Source organism: Rhinoraja longicauda, chromosome 44 (assembly GCF_053455715.1).
Source record: "Rhinoraja longicauda isolate Sanriku21f chromosome 44, sRhiLon1.1, whole genome shotgun sequence".
NCBI lineage: Eukaryota > Metazoa > Chordata > Chondrichthyes > Rajiformes > Arhynchobatidae > Rhinoraja > Rhinoraja longicauda.
The window spans coordinates 7,785,161-7,807,543 of NC_135996.1; the positions used below are offsets into that span (position 1 = coordinate 7,785,161).

The window sequence follows — 22,383 nt, forward strand, 5'->3', positions numbered from 1 at the left end:
CACGCCGACACCGACCAACATGCCCCATCTACACTAGTCCCACCTGCCCACACTGACCAACATGCCCCATCTACACTAGTCCCACCTGCCCACACCGGCCAACATGACCCATCTACACTAGTCCCACCTGCCATCACCGGCCAACATGCCCCATCTACTCTAGTCCCACCCGCCCACACCGACCAACATGCCCCATCTACACTAGTCCCACCTGCCCACACCGACCAACATGCCCCATCTACACTAGTCCCACCCGCCCACACCGACCAACATGCCCCATCTACACTAGTTCCACCTGCCCACACCGACCAACATGTCCCTTCTACACTAGTCCCACCTGCCCACACCGACCAACATGCCCCATCTACACTAGTCCCACCTGCCCACACCGGCCAACATGCCCCATCTACACTAGTCCCACCTGCCCACACCGACCAACATGCCCCATCTACACTAGTCCCACCTGCCCACACTGGCCAACATGCCCCATCTACACTAGTCCCACCTGCCCACACTGGCCAACATGCCCCATCTACACTAGTCCCACCTGCCCGCATCCCTCTAACCCTTTCCTATCCATGTACCTGTCCAAATGTCTTTTAAATGCTGTGATAGTCCCAGCCTCAACTCCCTCCTCCAGCATCTCGTTCCATACACCCACCACCCTCCGTGTGGAAAGGTTGCCACTCACGTTCCTATTCAATCTTTCCCCCCCTCACCTTAAACCTGTGTCCTGTGCTTGTTGATTTCCCTGCCCTGGTAAGAGACTGCGTGCATTCACCCTGTCTATTCCCCTCATGATTTTGTACACTTCTATAAGATCGCTCCTCGTCCTCCTGCGGCCTTGCCTGCCCCACCTCTCCCCGTAGCTCACCCTCGACCGCCCTGCTGTGGAGATGCCAGAGATTCACCTCCACGACCTCTTGTTCCACGTCTATCTCTGCAGCTCAGGGAAGCCTCGCTGTGTGCTGAAGTGTCAGAGGCTGGCAGAAGTCCACACAATGATGAGAGGCGTACAGTCAGAACCTTTACCCCAGGATGGGACTGTCAAGGACTAGAGGCACAGTTTTAAGGTGAGAGGGGCAAAGTTCAATGGAGATGTGTGGGGCAAGTTGTTTTGCACAGAGGGTGGTGGGTGCCTGGAACACGCTGCCTGTGGTAGTGGTGGAGGCAGATACGATCGTGGTGTTTAAGAGACCTTTAGATGCACACATGGATATGCAGGGAATGGGGAGGATATGGATCATGTGCAGGCAGAGAATGGCATCAGGTTCAACACGGACATCGTGAGCCAAAGCGCCTGTTCCTGTGCAGTCTGAAGCGTCCTCGACCTGAAACGTCACCCATCCCCTCTCTCCAGATAAACCAGCATCTGCAGTTCCTTCCTGCACATTCTGTACTGTTGTGTGTTGTGTGTAGCAGAGGATGGCAGAGGCTGGGAATGGGAGGGTCGTCTGCTCAGGTACTGCACTAGAGGTGAGTTCACACTGTGTCCATGGACGGCTCGATGGTAATCTTGTATTGTCTTTCCGCTGACTGCATAGCACGCAACACAAAATCTTTTCACTGTACCTCATTACACGTGACAATAATGAAGGAAAGTCAAGCCCTTGCTGTAGTACCTGCTTGATCTTGCCCTTGGATGAACACTCCTGGACCTTCGCATCGGACGCCCGCCAGTGGATCTGAAACAGTCACCAGACGAACAGATGTTTGCATCTGGAGAGGTGATAGGCTGATGTGTGTCTCCCCGCTGGTCACCACCATCCCCACCCACAGCCCCGTCCCCACCCACCGCCCCATCCCCACCCACCGCCCCATCCCCACCGCCCCATCCCCACCACCCCCACCCACAGCCCCACCCCCATCCACAGCCCCGTCCCCACCCACCGCCCCATCCCCACCCACCGCCCCATCCCCACCACCCCCACCCACAGCCCCATCCCCACCCACCGCCCCATCCCCACCCACCGCCCCATCCCCACCGCCCCATCCCCACCGCCCCATCCCCACCCACCGCCCCATCCCCACCCACCGCCCCATCCCCACCCACCGCCCCATCCCCACCCACCGCCCCATCCCCACCCACCGCCCCACCCCCACCGCCCCACCCCCACCCACCGCCCCATCCCCACCCACCGCCCCATCCCCACCCACCGCCCCACCCCCACCGCCCCATCCCCACCGCCCCACCCCCACCCACCGCCCCACCCCCACCCACAGCCCCACCCCCACCCCAACCCACCGCCCCATCCCCACCCACCGCCCCACCCCCACCGCCCCATCCCCACCGCCCCACCCCCACCCACCGCCCCACCCCCACCCACAGCCCCACCCCCACCCCCACCCACCGCCCCATCCCCACCCACCGCCCCATCCCCACCCACCGCCCCATCCCCACCCACCGCCCCATCCCCACCCTCCGCCCCATCCCCACCGCCCCATCCCCACCGCCCCACCCCCACCGCCCCATCCCCACCGCCCCACCCCCACCCACCGCCCCACCCCCACCCACAGCCCCACCCCCACCCCCACCCACCGCCCCATCCCCACCCACCGCCCCATCCCCACCGCCCCATCCCCACCCACCGCCCTATTCCCACCACCCCCACCCACAGCCCCACCCCCACCCACCGCCCCATCCCCACCCACCGCCCCATCCCCACCCACCGCCCCATCCCCACCCACCGCCCCATCCCCACCCACCGCACCATCCCCACCGCCCCATCCCCACCCACCGCCCCATCCCCACCGCCCCATCCCCACCCACCGCCCTATTCCCACCGCCCCATCCCCACCCACCGCCCTATTCCCACCGCCCCATCCCCACCCACCGCCCCATCCCCACCGCCCCACCCCCACCCACCGCCCCATCCCCACCCACAGCCCCGTCCCCACCCACCACCCCCACCCACCGCCCCATCCCCACCCACAGCCCCGTCCCCACCCACCGCCCCATCCCCACCCACAGCCCCGTCCCCACCCACCGCCCCATCCCCACCACCCCTACCCCGGGGTCACACTCCCCCCCACCCCGGGGTCACTCACACGCCCCCCCAGGGGTCACACTCCCACCGCGGCCACTTGCCTGGTCCACGGCCTGTGTGCTGCTGAGGGTCGGCGTGTGGAGGGAGAGGATCCGGTCCCTGCCACCCACGTACAGCCGCTGCCCGTCGCTGCTCAGCAGCAAGCAGCTGTAGTTGGCACCGCTCTCCCCAGAGAACCGGCCCAGCCGGCGCCGCGGGTCACCTGTGTGGGCACAGCAGCGGTCAGTGCGGTGGCTGGAGAGGGCAAGAGGTCAGATGGAGGGCAGGGGTCAGATGGAGAGGGCAGGGGTCAGATGGAGAGGGCAGGGGTCAGACGGAGAGGGCAGGGGTCAGCGAGGTGGAGAGGGCAGGGGTCAATGGCTGGAGAGGGCAGGGGTCAGTGGGGAGGAAAAGGCAGGGGTCAATGGCCGGAAGGCAGGGGTCAGATGGAGAGGGCAGGGGTCAGTGGGGTGGAGAGGGCAGGGGTCAGTGGAGTGGCAGGAGAGGACATTATAAGTGGGACTCGTACGGGAGTTAAGGGTGGCTCAGTGGGTAGAGCCACTGCCTCACAGCACCAGAGACCCGGGCTCAATGCTGAGCTCAGGTGCGAGCTCTCTGTGAGTGTGGAGTTTGCACGTTGTGAACCTCCGTGTGGCCTTGCCCTCACTGCCGTCTACCTGTTGCCGCTGGTCACATCCTTCCACCAGTAGTGTGAGTGGCATTGACGGGTGTGTTGTACACGTCTGTCTACTCTTAGACATACAACATGCAAACAGGCCCTTCGGCCCACCGGGTCCATGCCGACCATCCATCGCCCGTTCACACTAGTTCTTTGTTATTCCACTTTCTCATCCACTCCCTGCACACTCAGGGACAATTTGCAGAGGGACGATTAACCTACAAACCTACACGTCTTTAGGATGTGGGAGGAAACAGGAACGCCCAGTGGGCGGCACGGTGGCGCAGCGGTAGAGTTGCTGCCTTACAGCGAATGCAGCGCCGGAGACACGGGTTCAATCCTGACTACGGGCGCCGTCTGTACGGAGTTTGTATGTTCTCCCCGTGACCTGCGTGGGTTTTCTCCGAGATCTTCGGTTTCCTCCCACACTCCAAAGACGTACAGGTATGTAGGTTAATTGGCTGGGTAAAATGTATAAATTGTCCCTAGTGGGTGTAGGATAGTGTTAATGTGCGGGGATCGCTGGGCGGCGCGGACTCGGTGGGCCGAAGGGCCTGTTTCTGCGCTGTATCTCTAAATCTAAAATCGAAACCCAGGCGGTCACAGGGAGAACGTGCAAACTCCACACAGACAGATAGCACCTGGGGTCAGGATTGAACCTGGGTTTCTGGCGCTTCGAGGCAGTTGTTCTACCCGCTGCGCTGCTGAGTAAGGGAAGCTTTGCAGCATGGTTACTGCATTGTCACTGTGTCAGACTGCGGGCTGACCTGTCCCCAGCTGTGGGTGACGCCGTCTCACAGGACAGGCTGGGGGTGACACTGACCCACCAGTCGTGTGAATGTGTGATCGGTGATCAGAGCAGGGGCAGGAAGTCAGCTGCAACTAGAGATCACACAAGCACTTTCTGTTATCAGTGTGATCACAGAGAATCCCGCTGTGAAACTGCCTTTCAGAGAAGAAACCGCAGCGGGTAATGGAGATGTGATGTGTAAATGGCTTCCAGTCTGATTGAAGGAAATATGAGTGCCAGACAAAGAGTCACCCTCCCTCCGCACCGCCCCCTCACACACTCCCCCCCTGGGTTAGACACACAGTGAAGCCCCCTCCCTCCACGCCACCCCCTCACACACTCCCCCCTGGGTCAGACAGAGTCATCCTCCCTCCACACCGCCCCCTCACACACTCCCCCCTGGGTCAGAGTCACACTCCCTCCCTCCCTCCCTCTGCCCCCTCACACACTCCCCCCTGGGTCAGAGTCACACTCCCTCCCTCCCTCCCTCTGCCCCCTCACACACTCCCCCCTGGGTCAGAGTCACACTCCCTCCCTCCGCACCGCCCCGTCACACACTCCCCCCTGGGTCAGACACACAGTGAAGCCCCCTCCCTCCACACCGCTCCGTCACACACTCCCCCCTGGGTCAGACACAGAGTCACGCTCCCTCGCCTTCAGCCAGGGCACTGCTCCTCAGGGGGAGGGGGGTGTTGTAACTGCGAGGGTGGCCGGTTCTCATCCTGTCATGGTGGGTGTCGAGGAGAGACAGGGTGGGTGCTTGGAACGATTCTGACTGAGCTTACCCCCGCTCCGTCGGAATTGCTGATTGGGCCCAGAATCTCCCGGGAGCCGACCCTACACAACATGAGCCGCCTTTCCCAGATGCCCAGCGTGCCGTTCCCTGTCGCAGGGAGACGTGTACTGTACAGGTTGCTCCTGCACACTCTACACTTCCTCACCCTCGTCATCCATCCGCACGTCCCCTGGTGCTCCGTGTTACCACCAATGGTGGGAGCGGTCTCTGTGTGGAGGTCTCTCTGTGAGAGAGTGGGACCCTTGCTGGCGGTCCGTGGGAGTGGTCCCTGTGTGGAGGTCTCTCTGTGAGGGAGTGGTCCCTGTGTGGAGTTCTCTGTGAGGGTGTGGGACCCTTCCTGGTGGTCCGTGGGAGTGGTCCCTGTGTGGAGGTCTCTCTGTGATGGAGGGGGACCCTTCCTGGCGGTCCGTGGGAGTGGTCCCTGTGTGGAGGTCTCTGTGAGGGAGTGGTCCCTGTGTGGAGGTCTCTCTGTGAGGGAGTTGGACCCTTCCTGGCGGTCAGTGGGAGCGGTCCCTATGTGGAGGTCTCTCTGTGATGGAGGGGGACCCTTCCTGGCGGTCCGTGGGAGCGGTCCCTGTGTGGAGGTCTCTCTGTGAGGGAGTGGGACACTTCCTGGCGGTCCGTGGGAGTGGTCCCTGTGTGGAGGTCTCTCTGTGAGGGAGTGGTCCCTGTGTGGAGGTCTCTCTGTGAGGGAGTGGGACCCTTCCTGGCGGTCCGTGGGAGCGGTCCCTGTGTGGAGGTCTCTCTGTGAGGGAGTGGGACACTTCCTGGCGGTCCGTGGGAGTGGTCCCTGTGTGGAGGTCTCTCTGTGAGGGAGTGGTCCCTGTGTGGAGGTCTCTATGATGGAGGGGGACCCTTCCTGGCGGTCCGTGGGAGTGGTCCCTGTGTGGAGGTCTCTCTGTGAGGGAGTGGTCCCTGTGTGGAGGTCTCTGTGATGGAGTGGGACACTCCCTGGCGGTCCCTGGGAGTGGTCCCTGTGTGGAGGTCTCTCTGTGAGGGAGTCCTCCCTCCCCCTTTACATTGGGGACCTGGGGTGGGGAGTGTTGCACAGAGCTGTGGTGAGTGACAGATATTTGAGCCGGTTCACGGACTCGCCAGCTGCCAGTAACTTGTACAGCGAGGAAGAGGCCGTGTTCCACGTGTTCCACGTGTTCCACGTGTACACAGAGAGGGAGAGGTTGCAGCCCCTGTACGTGTGTCTGAAGGGGCTGCTCCTCACGTTTTGATTGCATTTTAGTCCCACGATTCTGGTGTTTAGGCACAAGGCAGGGAGTGGGGAGGGTCGATTGGGAGGGTCTGCTCCTGGGCCTGGCCAAGATGGACATTCGTGGGTCCAGGCAGAGGAACGCTTTTGTACCTTCTGGTTACACTGTAACATGCAATTATTGAATACAGTCCTTGGAAGGGAAAAGCAAACAAAAACGGTCAGGGACGGGCTGATCGCTGGTCACAGACACGGTCACAGACACGGTCACAGACACGGTCACAGACACGGTCACACACACGGTCACACACACGGTCACACACACGGTCACACACACGGTCACACACACGGTCACACACACGGTCACACAGGCGGTCACACACACGGTCACACACACGGTCACAGACACGGTCACACACACGGTCACACACACGGTCACACAGGCGGGCACACACACGGTCACACACACGGTCACACACACGGTCACACACACGGTCACACAGGCGGGCACACACACGGTCACACACACGGTCACACACACGGTCACACACGCGGTCACACACGCGGTCACACACAGTCAGGGACTGGGTGGTCACACACATGGTCAGGGGCGGGCTGGGAGCTGGCACTCACCGGCTGGGTGACAAAGCCGTGGGGGAGGCTCGGCTGGGACGGAGGAGACCATCAGGGCCAGGATGAGGAGGGCAGGGTGCAGGCAGATGTCCATGGTGCTGGGGGCAGAGCTGCCACTAACACGGGCAGCTCTCCGTCTGCTGCTCACTCTCAGCTCACAGGCTGACCGCAGCCCCACTCAGACAGCTTCCTCTGCTCACTCATTGGACAGATCAACCTGCAAAACCAACTTTGTTAAACATTCGACAAGTTTTGCTTTTCTTGGAAATCTGCTCGGGGAGAAACAGGAAAGAAACCCCACCTGGGGCCAACACCAACCCACATCCCCACAGACACCAACCCATCACACACCGCCCCGCTCAGAATCAGTGTGGGAGGAAACCGGAGCACCCGGAGAAAACCCATGTGGTCACAGGAAGAGCGTACAAACTCCATACAGACAGCACCCGTAGTGGGACCCTTCTGCAGACTGATGGAGCGGGGGGGGGGGGAGAAAGCTGGAAAAGAGAGGTGCGGGACAAAGCCTGGCAAGTGATAAGTGGATGGAGGTGAGGGGGGTGATTAGCTGATGGGTGGAGATGGTGACAAAGCCTGGAGGTGAAAAGGGGACAAAAGAGTGTCAGGGAAGAGTTAAGGAGGTGTACACCCGGGGGATATGGATGGAGGGGACGGGGTGGGGGGAAGCAGGATAAAAGTCTCACCCTCTCAGGTTGGTTTGGGGTTTCTGAATTTGGGTGGACGGGGAGAGGGTTGCAAAGAGTGGGGCAACTTCCAGGAAGTGGCGAGACAGTCGGAGAGCCGCGAAAACAGGAACTGAGTGCTGATAGCACAAGGAGATGTGGTTTGTGGGCAGTTATAGTCTGTGCACACAGAGACATAAAGACACACACACAAACACATACAGACACACACACACATATATACACACACACAAACAGACACACACGTACACACACACATACACACACACACACACACACAGACACACGTACACACGCACACAAACACATAGACACACATACAGACACACAAAGACACAAACACACATACAGGCACACACACACACATACAGGCACACACACACACACACACACGTACACACACACATACACACACAGACACACGTACACACGCACACAAACACATAGACACACATACAGGCACACACACACACACAAACAGACACACACGTACACACACACACACACACACACAGACACACGTACACACGCACACAAACACACATACAGGCACACACACACACAAACAGACACACACGTACACACACACATACACACACAGACACACGTACACACACACACACATACACGCACAAACACATAGGCACACATACAGACACACACACACACACAAACAGACACACACGTACTCACACACACACATACAAACAGACACACGTACACACACACACACATACACGCACAAACACATAGGCACACATACAGACACACACACACACACACACAAAGACCCACACACACACAAAGACACAAATAAGGGCACACACACACACAAAGACACACACAAAGCCAAACACGCAGACACAAATAATCATAGATACACAGACTGACAGACACACACACCGCCACACACACACACCCACACCCACACCCACACACACACACACATACTGACACACACACATACACAAATACACACACACACAAATACACTGGTAGAAACTTTACAACAACAATACTTTGCATTGGACTTTCCATTTTAAAGTAATGCAGGATCTCACAGGAACCTTAAGGCAGCATCAGCAGATCAGAGTTTCACACCAACGACACTAGACAGTGGTGCAGCGGGTAGAGCTGCTGCCTCACAGCGCCAGAGACCTGGGTTCCATCCTGACCTCGGGTGTTATCTGTGTGGAGTTTGCACGTTCTTCCCGTGACCGCGTGGGTTTCCTCTGGGTACTCCAATGTTCTCACACATCCCAAAGACATGTAGGTTTGTACACCTTAGAGATGCAGCACAGAAACAGGCTCTTTGGCCTAACAAGTCCGTGCGTAACAGCGATCACCCCAAACACTAACACCCTCCCGTAATGACGTGGGTTTCCTCCCACACCCCAAAGACGTACAGGTTTGTAGGTTAATTGGTGTCTGTAAATTGCAAATGATCCCTGGTTTGTAGGATAATGCCAGTGTAGGAGGTGATCGCTAGTCGGCACGGATTCGGTGGGCTGAAGGGCCTGTTTCCACACTGTATCTCTAGAGTGTAAAGTCGACCACCCTCTCTACCTGCCAGGGAATGATGTACCTGCACTCCTGCATCGCTCTGCTCTGTGGCGATTGCCTGGGCTGTACAGAGCGAGGCCCCAGCCTGTGTTGGGAGCAGGTGAGGGGGAGAGGAGGGGGGGAGGAAGGAGCCGTTCCTGGCCCACGTCTCACCTGGGCTGTGGGGCACAGAGTACACTGGCCCCTCCACAGCGGGCGGAGATCCTCCTGACCACAGGGCCGGCACTGCACGGCACGTACGCTCCCAGGCCCCAAACCTCAGGGAAACCAGCTCTGCAAAGCACAGAAAAGAAGATTAGGGATTTACTTCCACACAGCCGTAACCTTCTCCAGGGAATTAGTGGCTGGCAGCTAGTACCGCCCAGTCTGGACAGAGTCCCGGCCCGACAGGGGCACCCTCAGGCCGTCTGGGTGGGACATGGGGGGTCTCTGCGTCAGAGAGGGTGGTGGGTTGAGAGTGATGACGGAGTTTACGCCAAACGCTAATAACATAATAGAATGGAAGATACAAAAAGCTGCAGTAACTCAGCGGGTCAGGCAGCAGCTCTGGAGAAAAGGTATTGGTCACGTCTCAGGTCGAGACCCTTCTTCAGACTGAGAGTCAGGGGAGAGAGAAACGAGAGACATGGAAAGATGCTATAGAACAAACGAATGAAAGATATGCAACAAAAAAACAAATGGAAGCCAGCAACAATGATCAAGAAAAGGTGGAGCCCACAAGGGTTCATTGTTGGCTGTAGAGACGGCGATAATGAGTGATACAAACAGTGAAACTCAGCAGGACAACACTGAAACTAGTATGATGACTAGGGTGGGGGAGGGACGGAGGGAGAGGGGATCCAAAGGTTACTTGAAGTTAGAGAAATCAATGATCATACCGCTGGTCTGAAGAAGGGTCTCGACCCGAAACGTCACCCATTCCTTCTCTCCAGAGATGCTGCCTGACCCGCTGTGTTACTCCAGCATTTTGTTTCTACCTTCCGCTGGTTTGTAAACTGCCCAAGCGAAATGTAAGATGCTCCAATTTGCGTTTGGCCTCACTCTGACAGTGGAGGAGGCCCAGGACAGAATGTCTTCCAAAAGACATTTGGAAAGGTTTAGAGGGATAAGGGCCAAACACAGACAGAAGCCACCAGCATAGATGGGGCATCTTGGTCAGCATGGATGAGTTGGGCCAAAGGGCCTGTTTCCATGCAGAGTGACTTTTAGTTCCGTTTAGAGATACAGCGCTGAAACAGGCCCTTTGGCCCACCGGGTCCGCGCCGGCCAACAATCCCCGCACATTAACACTATCCTACACACACGGAACAATTTTTACATTTGCCCAGCCATTTAACCTACAAACCTGTACGTCTTTGGGGTGTGGGAGGAAACCAAAGATCTCGGAGAAAACCCACGCAGGTCTTAGGGAGAACGTACAAACTCCGTACAGACAGCACCCCTAGTCAGGATCGAACCTGGGTCGCTCAAAGGCAGCAAATCTATCACTGTGCCACCGTGACCGACTCTGTGACACCAATCCAAAGACATTCTTTCTTGTGAATTAGGCAGAAAACACGGTGCCTGAGTAACTCAGCAGCTCAAGCAGCATCCATGAAGCAAATGGACAGACAATGTTTCTTCAGTCCTACCCAAAGTGTCGCCTGTCCATTCTCTTCATAGATGCTGTTGAGCCCAATGATTCCAGTTAGTACTTTGTGTTGTGCTGAAGATTCCAGCATCTGCTGTTCCTGGTGTCTCTCTCCCACAGCATGGTGCGCCCCTCCCCTCCCCTCCCCCACAGCATGGCCCTCCCTCACCGCCCCTCCCCCACAGCATGGCGCTCCCTCACCGCCCCGCCCCTCCCCTCCCCTCCCCCACAGCATGGCCCTCCCTCACCGCCCCTCCCCCACAGCATGGCGCTCCCTCACCGCCCCTCCCCCACAGCATGGCCCTCCCTCACTGCCCCTCCCCCACAGCATGGCGCTCCCTCACCGTCCCTCCCCCACAGCATGGCCCTCCCTCACTGCCCCTCCCCCACAGCATGGCCCTCCCTCACTGCCCCTCCCCCACAGCATGGCCCTCCCTCACCGCCCCTCCCCCACAGCATGGCCCTCCCTCACTGCCCCTCCCCCACAGCATGGCCCTCCCTCACTGCCTCTCCCTCACTGCCCCTCCCCCACAGCATGGCCCTCCCTCACTGCCCCTCCCCCACAGCATGGCCCTCCCTCACTGCCCCTCCCCCACAGCATGGCCCTCCCTCACAGCATGGCCCTCCCTCACTGCCCCTCCCCCACAGCATGTCCCTCCCTCACTGCCCCTCCCCCACAGCATGGCCCTCCCTCACTGCCCCTCCCCCACAGCATGGCCCTCCCTCACTGCCCCTCCCTCACAGCATGGCCCTCCCTCACTGCCCCACCCCCACAGCATGGCCCTCCCTCACTGCCCCACCCCCACAGCATGGCGCTCCCTCACCGCCCCACCCCCACAGCATGGCCCTCCCTCACTGCCCCACCCCCACAGCATGGCGCTCCCTCACCGTCCCTCCCCCACAGCATGGCCCTCCCTGTGCCCCTCCCCCACAGCATGGCCCTCCCTCACTGCCCCACCCCCACAGCATGGCGCTCCCTCACCGCCCCTCCCCCACAGCATGGCCCTCCCTGTGCCCCTCCCCCACAGCATGGCCCTCCCTCACTGCCCCTCCTTCACTGCCCCTCCCACAGCACTCTGCTCCCTCACCATTGCGAGTGCTGTGCTCGTGTGTGAGTTCTCTCTCCATGGGACCCAGCCTGGGAATCTGAGCCCAGTGCAGGCAATGCTGGCACTCCCCCTCCCCCTCCCCCCCGTCCTGCCTCAAGGCTCTGGGGGAGGACCCTGGTCTCTGCCCCGTAAACATCTTCAGGAGCAGGGCCTGAGGTCAAATGCTTGGGATGCCAGTATATATATGGGTGCAGCTGCCTCGGGCTGTCAGGGCAGCTCCCAGCTGCCAACTGACCCACGGGAAGGAGGAAGGAAGAAGGAAGGAAGGAAGGAGGGAAGGAGGGGTGGTGGCCGAGCACAGAGGTGACCACTGTCCACCCACCCCATCGCCGCCATCCACTGTTACCAACTCGAGAGCAGTGGCAATCTGGCTGTGAGCACGTAGTGCTGGCTAAGGAGGGACTCTGGCCTCGAGCCTGTTCTCACGAACTTCAGATCACCTCCCCCTCTCTCTCTCCCTCTCTCTCTCTCCCTGCTTGTCTTTCCTAAGCAGCGTCACACTGCCCTGAAGTGTGACAAGGGACCAGTCGTCACGGCCACTGCGATCCGTTCTCACAGAGAGTTTGGCAGGGTTTAGGAGAGACTATCTGCCTTGGTCACCCCCCGCCACCCCCCACCTCCTTCTCTCAGCAGAGTTTCCCACACTCTGTGAAACTTTGACGGCCTGGCCCTGAAATATCCAAAGTTGGGACTGGAATAGAAAGGTCTTCCGCTCTCCCGTCGGTTGCAGCCGGCCGTGAAGAAGCCGGGCTGAGGGTGGACTTCCTTCGGTGGAGGTGTTATCCAGAGGGTCTCCGACGTTCTCAGGTTAGTTGGGGGGCGGAGCGGAGGGAGCGGGTGCCATTTACCACTGATCTGGGGTGGCGGACCAAGTGAGGATTTCCCATTCCTCTTCCTCAGCTGACTGAACTTCAGACTCAGGCTATTCAGCCCATCAGGCCCGTGCTAGCCATTAGAAAAGTCTGCTGGGTATTGAAGACAAATAAATGGTGAGGGAGGGTGGACAGGTGGGCAGAGTCATAGAGTGATACAGCACGGAAACAGGCCCTTCAGCCCAACTTGTCCACACCGGCCAACATGCCCCATCTACACTAGTCCCACCCGCCCACACCGACCAACATGCCCCATCTACACTAGTCCCACCCGCCCACACCGACCAACATGCCCCATCTACACTAGTCCCACCCGCCCACACCGACCAACATGCCCCATCTACACTAGTCCCACCCGCCCACACCGACCAACATGCCCCATCTACACTAGTCCCACCCGCCCACACCGACCAACATGCCCCATCTACACTAGTCCCACCCGCCCACACCGACCAACATGCCCCATCTACACTAGTCCCACCTGCCCATACCGGCCAACACGTCCCATCTACACTAGTCCCACCCACCCACACCGACCAACATGCCCCATCTACACTAGTCCCACCCGCCCATACCGGCCAACACGTCCCATCTACACTAGTCCCACCCACCCACACCGGCCAACATGCCCCATCTACACTAGTCCCACCCGCCCACACCGACCAACATGCCCCATCTACACTAGTCCCACCTGCCCATACCGGCCAACACGTCCCATCTACGCTAGTCCCACCTGCCTGCATTTCGCCCATAATCCCTCCAAACCCGTCCTATCCATGTACATATCTAAATGTTTCTTTAACATTGCAATAGTCCCTGCCTCGACTACCTCCTCTGGCAGCAGATTGAAGGTGAGAGGGGAAAGTGTTAAAGGTGAGCAGAGAAACAACTTTTTCCACACAGTGGATGGTGGATATATGGAACGAGCTGCCAGAGGAGGTAGCTGAGGCAGGTACTATAACAACATTTCAAATGCATTTGGACAGGTACACGGATGGGAAACATTGTGAGGGATATGGGGCAAACGGGACTAGCTCGGGGGATTTACAGGCTGGCTTATCACCTACCATTGGAGAGTCTCTGATTCCAGGCAGCTCCAATGAGTTGTGGGAGGTTAATAGGCGGGGAGAATCGTTGACAGCGAGAGTGTATGTGCATCACACATGGTGTCCATGGGGTAAGGGAGAAGATTCAAGGGAGATACATCACACACAATCCATTAGGATCGGGACAAGGTTCGATGGAAGTCACCACACAGTGTCAATGGGGTGTGGAAGGAGGTTCCATGGAGGTACACCATACACTGTACATGGCATGTGGGGGCAGGCTGTATGGAGGTACACCATACACTGTACATGGCATGTGGGGGCAGGCTGTATGGAGGTACACCATACACTGTACATGGAGAGTGGGGGCAGGCTGTATGGATGTACACCATACACTGTACATAGAGAGTGGGGGCAGGCTGTATGGAGGTACACCATACACTGTACATGGGGTTTGGGGGCAGGCTGTATGGATGTACACCATACACTGTACATGCGGTTTGGGAGGAGTGGGTATGAGAGGGTATTGCTGAAGGCAGGGGCATTTGAATGAAGAGTGCCCCCTTTATACTGTGCTCTCTTTGCTTCCAGGAGGCCGTGATGCCACTGCCTGGCACTGCCCGCCCGTGCTGCCTGTATCTGCCCATCATGTGTCCCGCCCTGCCCCTGCTTCTCTTGGCGTGTGTGTGTGCGTGCGGGGTCTCCCAGGACTGCCCCCCCTCGTGTGAGTGCGGATGGGGCAATGGGACGGTGTCGTGCCGAGGCAGGGAGTTGCCCGCTGTGCCCGGCTGGGTGCCCCCAGGGACCAGGGTGCTGGATCTCAGCGGGAATCTCATCACGTCGGTTGGGCGGGGAGCCTTGGGCAATCTCAGCGAGCTGCTGCAATTGGACCTGAGGGACAACCTGGTGCACAACATGGAGCCCGGGGCCCTGTCCAGCCTGGGCCGACTGCAGATTCTGCGTCTAGACGGGAACAGGCTGAAGACTATCTGGCCGGGCACCTTGGCATCCATGGCCAACCTCACCACTCTGGGCCTCGGCCGCAACCCTTTGCTTCTCCTGCTGGACGGCACTTTCCAGGGACTGGACAACCTGGGGAGCCTGGATGTGGGTGAGGAGCTGGTATATGTGGGTGCCCGGGCCTTCGAGGGCCTGCTGGGGCTGCGCCACCTGTCTCTGGCCCAAGCTGAGGCGGGCACCCTGCCCTCTGCCGCGCTCTCCCGCCTGCCCGGCCTGGAGACGCTGAGGGTGTCGGGGCTGGGCGCCGTCTCGCTGGCCGCTGACTCCTTCCCGGGCCTGGTGCGGCTGAGGGGGCTGCGGGTGGAGCACTGGCGGTGGCTGCAGTCTCTACACCGCGATGCCCTGGCAGGCCTCAACCTGACCTCCCTGGTCATCAGCCACTGCAATCTGAGCCGTGTGCCAGGTGAGGCCTTGGCGCACCTGGTCTACCTGCGCAGCCTGGACTTGTCCCACAACCCTGTGGCCACCATTGCCAGCGATGCCCTACCAGGCCTGCCCAGGCTGACCGAGCTGCGGTTGGTGGGAGGCCTCCTCTCCCACATGCAGGCCGGGGCCTTGCGTGGCCTGGGCAGCCTGAGGCTGCTGGATGTGACGGGCAACCGGCTGGCCACACTGGAGGTGGGTGCCTTGCCATCAGTGGGCAGCCTGGCATGGCTGGGCCTGGCGTCCAACCCTCTGGCCTGTGACTGCCGGCTAGCGTGGGCGGTGGGCCGGGGCAGGGGGCTGGAGTGGGGGCCGGGCCCCACGGTGTGTGCGGGCCCTGGGGATCTGAGGGGCAGTGAGTTGGCGGAGCTGGGGCCGGGCCGGGGGGCTGGGCTGTCGGCCTGCACTAGGCCGAGGGTGCGGGCGGAGGCCAAGGCGGTTACGGTGAGCGAGGGGCAGACGGTGAGCCTGCCGTGCCAGGTGCAGGGAGAGCCCAGGCCCACGGTGAGCTGGAGCACCCCCGCCGGCAGCCAGCTGGGCCCCGGGGACACCGGCCGGCTGCGGGTCCTGCCAGACGGCTCACTCCAGGTACGTCTAGCCCAGGCAAGGGACGCCGGTGTCTACATCTGCACCGCCTCCAATGCGGCCGGCACCCACTCTGCCCCCGCCTGCCTGCTGGTGTGGACGGGCCCGACACCGGGGCTAGGCCCAGGCTCAGGCCCAGGCCCTGTCCTTGGGCCCCAGGCCCTGTGGGTGGTGATGAGCCTGGGCCTGGTCTGTTTTCTGGGCGTGGCGAGCCTGTGTTTCACCATGCTGCTGGTGTGGAGCCGGCTGAAGGGGCCCATCAAACGCAACAGCAGCGTGGAGGTGCTGAGGAACCCCAGCACCGCCGACGTACAGTCTGAGGCCATCAAGTACACGACCAAGATGCTGTGACCAGATGCAGCACACTGCTGCACTGGGCGACCGAGCAGGGCAGGGGAGGGGAGGGGATGCATGGCTTCATGGGGCTGGGTGAGTGGGGTTCATGGGGCTGGGGGAGTGGGGGAGTGGTACTGGGGAGTGGGGTTCATGGGGCTGGGGGAGTGGGGGAGTGGGGCTGGGGTGTTCATGGGGCTGGGGGAGTGGGGTTCATGGGGCTGGGGGAGTGGGGTTCATGGTGCTGTGGTGTTCATGGGGCTGGGGGACTGGGGTTCATGGGGCTGGGGGAGTGGGGTTCATGGGGATGGGGGAGTGGGGTTCATGGTGCTGTGGTGTTCATGGGGCTGGGGGAGTGGGGTTCATGGGGCTGGGGGAGTGGGGTTCATGGGGCTGGGGGAGTGGGGTTCATGGGGCTGGGGGAGTGGGGTTCATGGGGCTGGGGGAGTGGGGTTCATGGGGCTGGGAGAGTGGGATAGTGGTACTGGCAGAGTGGGCATCATGGGGCTGGGGGAGTGGGGTTCATGGGGCTGGGGGGGTGGGGCTGGGGGAGTGGTCTCTGGGGTGGGGGAGAGGGCAAGGCATGGGGCTGGGGGAGTGGGATACGGGGTGGTCTCAGCTGGGGGCCGGGATAGCGGAGGTTTCATGGGGCTGAGGGGTGGGGAGGGGGAGTTAATGGGCTGGGGGGAGTGGAGGTTTTATGGGGCTGGGGGTTGCTTGGGTTTACCTGAGGTGGGGAAGGGATTGGGGGAGGGGTTGCCTGCCGTGGGAGAGGGGGGTTTGGCTGGGGGAGTGGAGGGGGCAATGTATGACCTGGGAGGAGAGGAGGTTCCCTGGATTCCGTGAGGTTGGGTGGGGTGGGGTGGGGTGAGGTTGGGTGGGATGGGGGTGGGGTAGGGTGGGGTAGGGTGGGGTGGGGTGGGGTGAGGTTGGGTGGGGTGGGGGTGGGGGTGGGGTGAGGTTGGGTGGGATGGGGGTGGGGTAGGGTGGGGTGGGGTGAGGTTGGGGTGGGGTTGGGTAGGATGGGGGTGGGGTAGGGTGGGGTGAGGTTGGGTGGGGTGGGGTGGGGGTGGGGTGGGGGTGGGGTGAGGTTGGGTGGGGTGGGGTGGGGTGGGGTGAGGTAGGGTGGGGTAGGGTGGGGTGGGGATGGGGGTGGGAGGTTCTTTGGGGTTTGGAGCCTGGGCTGGGGGTCCATGCAAGTCCACACAGATACACAGTGTGTCCACACAGATACACAGTGCATGTCCAGTGAGTCCACACAGATACACAGTGCGTCCACACAGATACAGTGCGTCCACAGATACACAGTGTGTCCACACAGATACACAGTGTCCACATAATGCTGGAGTAACTCAGCAGGTCAGGCAGCATCTCAGGAGAGAAGGAATGGGCGCCATTTCGGGTCGAGACCCTTCTTCAGTCTGAAGATGGGTCTCGACCCGAAACGTCACCCATTCCTTCTCTCCTGAGATGCTGCCTGACCTGCTGAGTTACTCCACAATTTTGTGAATAAATACCTTTGATTTGTACCAGCATCTGCAGTTATTTTCTTAGTGTCCACACATATACAGTGTGCGTCCACACAGATACACAGTCTGCATCCACACATATACAGTGTGCGTCCACACAGATACACAGTCTGCATCCACACAGATACAGTGTCCACACAGATACAGCGTGTCCAGTGAGTCCACACAGACACAGTGTCCACACAGATACACAGTGTGTCCACACAGATACACAGTGTGTCCACACAGATACACAGTGTCCACACAGATACAGTGTCCACACAGATACACAGTGGGTCCACACAGATACACAGTGTCCACACAGATACAGTGTCCACACAGATACACAGTGCGTCCACACAGATACAGTGTCCACACAGATACACAGTGGGTCCACACAGACACACAGTGGGTCCACACAGACACACAGTGTGTCCACACAGATACACAGTGTCCACACAGATACACAGTGGGTCCACACAGATACACAGTGGGTCCACACAGACACACAGTGTGTCCACACAGATACACAGTGTCCACACAGATACACAGTGGGTCCACACAGACACAGTGTGTCCACACAGATACACAGTGGGTCCACACAGACACAGTGTCCACACAGATACACAGTGGGTCCACACAGACACAGTGTGTCCACACAGATACACAGTGGTTCCACACAGACACAGTGTGTCCACACAGATACACAGTGTGTCCACACAGATACACAGTGTCCATACAGATACACAGTGTGTCCACACAGATACAGTGCGTCCACACAGATACACAGTGTGTCCACACAGATACACAGTGGGTCCACACAGGTACACAGTGTGTCCACACAGATACACAGTGGGTCCACACAGGTACACAGTGTCCACACAGGTACACAGTGTGTCCACACAGATACACAGTGTGTCCACACAGATACACAGTGTGTCCACACAGATACACAGTGTCCACACAGATACACAGTGTGTCCACACAGATACACAGTGTCCACACAGATACAGTGTCCACACAGATACACAGTGCGTCCACACAGATACAGTGTCCACACAGATACACAGTGCGTCCACACAGATACACAGTGTCCATACAGATACACAGTGTGTCCACACAGATACACAGTGCGTCCACACAGATACAGTGTCCACACAGATACACAGTGCGTCCACACAGATACACAGTGTCCACACAGATACACAGTGTGTCCACACAGATACACAGTGCGTCCACACAGATACACAGTGTCCATACAGATACACAGTGTGTCCACACAGATACACGGTGTCCACATAATGCTGGAGTAACTCAGCAGGTCAGGCAGCATCTCAGGAGAGAAGGAATGGGCGCCATTTCGGGTCGAGACCCTTCTTCAGTCTGAAGATGGGTCTCGACCCGAAACGTCACCCATTCCTTCTCTCCTGAGATGCTGCCTGACCTGCTGAGTTACTCCACAATTTTGTGAATAAATACCTTTGATTTGTACCAGCATCTGCAGTTATTTTCTTACAGTGTCCACACATATACAGTGTGCGTCCACACAGATACACAGTCTGCATCCACACAGATACAGTGTCCACACAGATACAGCGTGTCCAGTGAGTCCACACAGACACAGTGTCCACACAGATACACAGTGTGTCCACACAGATACACAGTGTGTCCACACAGATACACAGTGTCCACACAGATACACAGTGTCCACACAGATACAGTGTCCACACAGATACACAGTGGGTCCACACAGACACAGTGTCCACACAGATACACAGTGTGTCCACACAGACACACAGTGTGTCCACACAGATACACAGTGTGTCCACACAGATACACAGTGTCCATACAGATACACAGTGTGTCCACACAGATACAGTGCGTCCACACAGATACACAGTGTGTCCACACAGATACACAGTGGGTCCACACAGGTACACAGTGTGTCCACACAGATACACAGTGGGTCCACACAGGTACACAGTGTCCACACAGGTACACAGTGTGTCCACACAGATACACAGTGTGTCCACACAGATACACAGTGTGTCCACACAGATACACAGTGTCCACACAGATACACAGTGTGTCCACACAGATACACAGTGTCCACACAGATACAGTGTCCACACAGATACACAGTGCGTCCACACAGATACAGTGTCCACACAGATACACAGTGCGTCCACACAGATACACAGTGTCCATACAGATACACAGTGTGTCCACACAGATACACAGTGCGTCCACACAGATACAGTGTCCACACAGATACACAGTGCGTCCACACAGATACACAGTGTCCACACAGATACACAGTGTGTCCACACAGATACACAGTGCGTCCACACAGATACACAGTGTCCATACAGATACACAGTGTGTCCACACAGATACACGGTGTCCACATAATGCTGGAGTAACTCAGCAGGTCAGGCAGCATCTCAGGAGAGAAGGAATGGGCGCCATTTCGGGTCGAGACCCTTCTTCAGTCTGAAGATGGGTCTCGACCCGAAACGTCACCCATTCCTTCTCTCCTGAGATGCTGCCTGACCTGCTGAGTTACTCCACAATTTTGTGAATAAATACCTTTGATTTGTACCAGCATCTGCAGTTATTTTCTTACAGTGTCCACACATATACAGTGTGCGTCCACACAGATACACAGTCTGCATCCACACAGATACAGTGTCCACACAGATACAGCGTGTCCAGTGAGTCCACACAGACACAGTGTCCACACAGATACACAGTGTGTCCACACAGATACACAGTGTGTCCACACAGATACACAGTGTCCACACAGATACACAGTGTCCACACAGATACAGTGTCCACACAGATACACAGTGGGTCCACACAGACACAGTGTCCACACAGATACACAGTGTGTCCACACAGACACACAGTGTGTCCACACAGATACACAGTGTGTCCACACAGATACACAGTGTCCATACAGATACACAGTGTGTCCACACAGATACAGTGCGTCCACACAGATACACAGTGTGTCCACACAGATACACAGTGGGTCCACACAGGTACACAGTGTGTCCACACAGATACACAGTGGGTCCACACAGGTACACAGTGTCCACACAGGTACACAGTGTGTCCACACAGATACACAGTGTGTCCACACAGATACACAGTGTGTCCACACAGATACACAGTGTCCACACAGATACACAGTGTGTCCACACAGATACACAGTGTCCACACAGATACAGTGTCCACACAGATACACAGTGCGTCCACACAGATACAGTGTCCACACAGATACACAGTGCGTCCACACAGATACACAGTGTCCATACAGATACACAGTGTGTCCACACAGATACACAGTGCGTCCACACAGATACAGTGTCCACACAGATACACAGTGCGTCCACACAGATACACAGTGTCCACACAGATACACAGTGTGTCCACACAGATACACAGTGCGTCCACACAGATACACAGTGTCCATACAGATACACAGTGTGTCCACACAGATACACGGTGTCCACATAATGCTGGAGTAACTCAGCAGGTCAGGCAGCATCTCAGGAGAGAAGGAATGGGCGCCATTTCGGGTCGAGACCCTTCTTCAGTCTGAAGATGGGTCTCGACCCGAAACGTCACCCATTCCTTCTCTCCTGAGATGCTGCCTGACCTGCTGAGTTACTCCACAATTTTGTGAATAAATACCTTTGATTTGTACCAGCATCTGCAGTTATTTTCTTACAGTGTCCACACATATACAGTGTGCGTCCACACAGATACACAGTCTGCATCCACACAGATACAGTGTCCACACAGATACAGCGTGTCCAGTGAGTCCACACAGACACAGTGTCCACACAGATACACAGTGTGTCCACACAGATACACAGTGTGTCCACACAGATACACAGTGTCCACACAGATACACAGTGTCCACACAGATACAGTGTCCACACAGATACACAGTGGGTCCACACAGACACAGTGTCCACACAGATACACAGTGTGTCCACACAGACACACAGTGTGTCCACACAGATACACAGTGTCCACACAGATACAGTGTGTCCACACAGATACACAGTGGGTCCACACAGACACACAGTGTGTCCACACAGATACACAGTGTCCACACAGATACACAGTGGGTCCACACAGACACAGTGTGTCCACACAGATACACAGTGGGTCCACACAGACACAGTGTGTCCACACAGATACACAGTGGTTCCACACAGATACACAGTGTCCATACAGATACACAGTGTGTCCACACAGATACAGTGCGTCCACACAGATACACAGTGTGTCCACACAGATACACAGTGGGTCCACACAGGTACACAGTGTGTCCACACAGATACACAGTGGGTCCACACAGGTACACAGTGTCCACACAGGTACACAGTGTGTCCACACAGATACACAGTGTGTCCACACAGATACACAGTGTCCACACAGATACAGTGTC

The 22,383-nt window shown here is 58.1% G+C and overlaps 2 protein-coding genes across 2 annotated transcripts in view; one reads left to right on the forward strand and one right to left on the reverse strand.

The window, feature by feature from the left end:
* Positions 1-22,383, reverse strand: part of LOC144612362 (semaphorin-4B-like) — a 66,144-nt gene that overhangs the window by 14,104 nt on the left and 29,657 nt on the right. Inside the window, exons 6-9 of the mRNA XM_078431937.1 lie at positions 9,546-9,665; positions 7,129-7,345; positions 3,089-3,249; positions 1,623-1,685 (exon numbers count right to left, since the gene is read on the reverse strand). Coding sequence (XP_078288063.1) covers positions 1,623-1,685; positions 3,089-3,249; positions 7,129-7,222 — 318 coding nt within the window. The 5' untranslated portion in view covers positions 7,223-7,345; positions 9,546-9,665. The remainder of the gene's footprint in view (positions 1-1,622; positions 1,686-3,088; positions 3,250-7,128; positions 7,346-9,545; positions 9,666-22,383) is intronic.
* On the forward strand, positions 12,702-16,428 carry LOC144612417 (leucine-rich repeat and immunoglobulin-like domain containing-NOGO receptor-interacting protein 4). Its single transcript, XM_078432034.1, has 2 exons — positions 12,702-12,938; positions 14,641-16,428. The coding sequence occupies exon 2, from the start codon at positions 14,650-14,652 to the stop codon at positions 16,426-16,428; it is 1,779 nt and encodes a 592-aa protein (XP_078288160.1). The 5' UTR covers positions 12,702-12,938; positions 14,641-14,649.

Bases quoted from the DNA above. Each gene is read 5' to 3' on its own strand.
- LOC144612417 (XM_078432034.1), top strand. From the start codon at position 14,650: ATGCCACTGCCTGGCACTGCCCGCCCGTGCTGCCTGTATCTGCCCATC.